Source organism: Limulus polyphemus, unplaced genomic scaffold, assembly GCF_000517525.1.
Source record: "Limulus polyphemus unplaced genomic scaffold, Limulus_polyphemus-2.1.2 Scaffold7782, whole genome shotgun sequence".
In the NCBI taxonomy this organism is placed as follows: Eukaryota; Metazoa; Arthropoda; class Merostomata; order Xiphosura; family Limulidae; genus Limulus; species Limulus polyphemus.
In genome coordinates, this window is record NW_013673392.1 from 25373 (window position 1) to 27946 (window position 2574).

General features: G+C 33.0%; 1 protein-coding gene across 1 annotated transcript in view; it reads right to left on the reverse strand.

The window, feature by feature from the left end:
• The window catches only part of LOC106474860 (trypsin-1-like), a 10591-nt gene extending 9879 nt beyond the window's left edge, over positions 1-712 (reverse strand). The window contains exon 1 of the mRNA XM_013935557.2: positions 558-712. Coding sequence (XP_013791011.1) covers positions 558-612 — 55 coding nt within the window. The 5' untranslated portion in view covers positions 613-712. The remainder of the gene's footprint in view (positions 1-557) is intronic.
• Positions 713-2574: the final 1862 nt, after the last annotated feature.

Below are 2574 nucleotides of genomic sequence, written 5' to 3' on the forward strand. Positions count from 1 at the left end.
TTTAACATACGTCACTTCTTTAGACAAACTAATACAGTAATTTATATGCAAGTTTAATTTAATTATTTTTATTTCATTTTTTTCTCTTACTCAATGGGTATCTGTGCTGTGCCGATCATAGGTATCGAAACCCACTTTTTTAGTATTTTATGGCTTCAAGATTAGCGTTAAGCCATAGATGACGTACTTGATTTAGAATATTGTTTCTTATATGTTGTTAAGCACAAAGCTACTGAATGGTCTATCTGTGCTGTGCCCACTGCGGGTATCGAAACCCATTTTTTAGCATTATAATCCCTCAAACTTACTTCTCAACCACAGTAACGAAATACTTACCCTAGTCTAAGTATAGATCTGTTTGTTTTAAAGTCTTTATTTTTTGTTATATGAATGAAACAGAAGACGTCTGTTTTATTTCTTTGTTTAATTGTAACAGTACCAAGAGTATGATTTCTGGTTTAATAGCAGTAACCATGATTGGTTTATGAAAACTGAATAAAAACTTAGCAGACAATCTGTTGTTGTTCAGCTCTGACAAATAACATGGTTCAACTTACCTAGACTACCAACGACAAGAGCAGCGAAACACAAGGCAACAACTCGGAAACCCATATCTGTACCGTCTTTCCAACAACGACCTGTGTTAAAACTTATGCTGTATCAAACGTCTTTTATATATTATTTCCATCTGTGAATACAAGTAGATAGCTTGAGCCAAGGTTAAGAACGAGGTCTTATCAGTTCGAATGTATCCAGGTTAATTACATGTAATCCAATATCAAGAATTATCTATCTAACCAATATTGTCTAATCAATACGACTGACAATATAATAAGGCTTAATAATTCTGAAAAATATTACGTATAGTGAAAACAGAACGATATGGATGCAGTTGTTGATTTCACATGTTGAAAGACGTGTGGAAAAAGTTATCGAAAAACACCTTACGCTTTTATTTTAACAAATCCATAAAATGAGTTATTTTTTATTTATTTATGAACTCAGTTCAATAATAGGTTTATTCTAATTAAATGCGGTTAATTTTGAAGTTAAAATGTTATAATCCAAGGATTTATTTATTTTTGTTTTTCAATTTTTATTCATCTTGGTTGAATTGTTTTATTGACATAAATTATCTTTTTTTCTTTCACGGTGTATTCAGGAGAGATCCATAAAAAATATGCAAATGTTCAAGTTAGGAGAATGGTGGTTTAATTCAATTTAAGCTTTGATTTTATGCATTTGATGAATCAATTCACTTTGCGAAAATCTAGGGAAAACAAATTTACTCACATTTTCGGTCTTGATGGCACCGAATTTTAGTTTACGTTAATCTCTGGTCTTAAAGTATTGATGAATAACGTTTCTTTAACCCTAAGCATCCTCTCACAATCAACTGAGCCGATGATGGAAAACTGATTACTGTGAACTGGACTATCACAGTTCCATGCATGCTATTGAACAGATGAGCGATGACCGCTCGAGAATTCTAATAGTTGAACCTATATAACCGCTACAGTAGAGACATGAATATTTATACGTGACGTAGAAATTTTTGAGTGTTAATGTTAAAGAAGTTTCGATTTTCGTTTGTGTGTGTGTGTGTGGTCTAAAACATTTTCATATTAATTTGTGAACACGTTCTTTAATTAGTCTTTTAAAAGTATCTACCTTGTTGAGTTTATTGCTTCAGTGACTATATTAAAAGTTAATTGAAAATAGGAATTACACAGTGGATTAACTTGAAAAAAAAGCAAAAGTTTCTTTAGTTTCACGAACGAAATTATTCAAATAGATGACATCAAGAGGTTAGTTTTAGTTTTGGGTAAAACTTAATAATTACATCACTAAGTAAATAATTCTGGTTTTTCATTTCATTTGTGGATACAGAGAAGTAGCAACTTAATATCAACTTTGATTTTGGTTTGTTTATTGTTAAGCACAAACCCACGTAATGGGTTATCTCTGATGTGCCCACCACGGATATCGAAACCAGATTTTTAGCGTTATAATTTTTCAGACTTATCACTGAGCCCCTGGAGGACTACAGCCACGTTAAAATATCAATCAAAAATGCATATGCAATCTAACCCATTTTAAAAACTTAAACAAATATATTTTAAGAGTTTAAACCCATGCGCGTAGGCAGAGGGAGTTGTACGTATGCAAAAGAACTCCGTAAATTTTACCAATATATGCACAAAACATATTTAAAAGGTGTATAAATGATCTTTGATATTATCAAAATGAAAAATTTCCAGGGAAATTTAAAAGACTATACTGAGGTGGCGCTTCACGAACTCCTCTCACTCCACAATGGCTTCGCCGCTCATTTTCCTCGAAAAGTAACCCTTATAGATTTCTACCTACTCCTCTGTCACCTACTTAATGATACACGATGACATCATGATGTAAGATAGAACCACATTCTTTCATTATGATAACCACACAACAAAGTTTATTATGTGTTCTTTTAACCTCTATTCAGGCCCGGCATGGCCAAGTGGTTAGGGCGCTCGACTCGCAATCTGAGAGTCGCGGGTTTGAATACCCGTCACACCAAACATGCTCGTC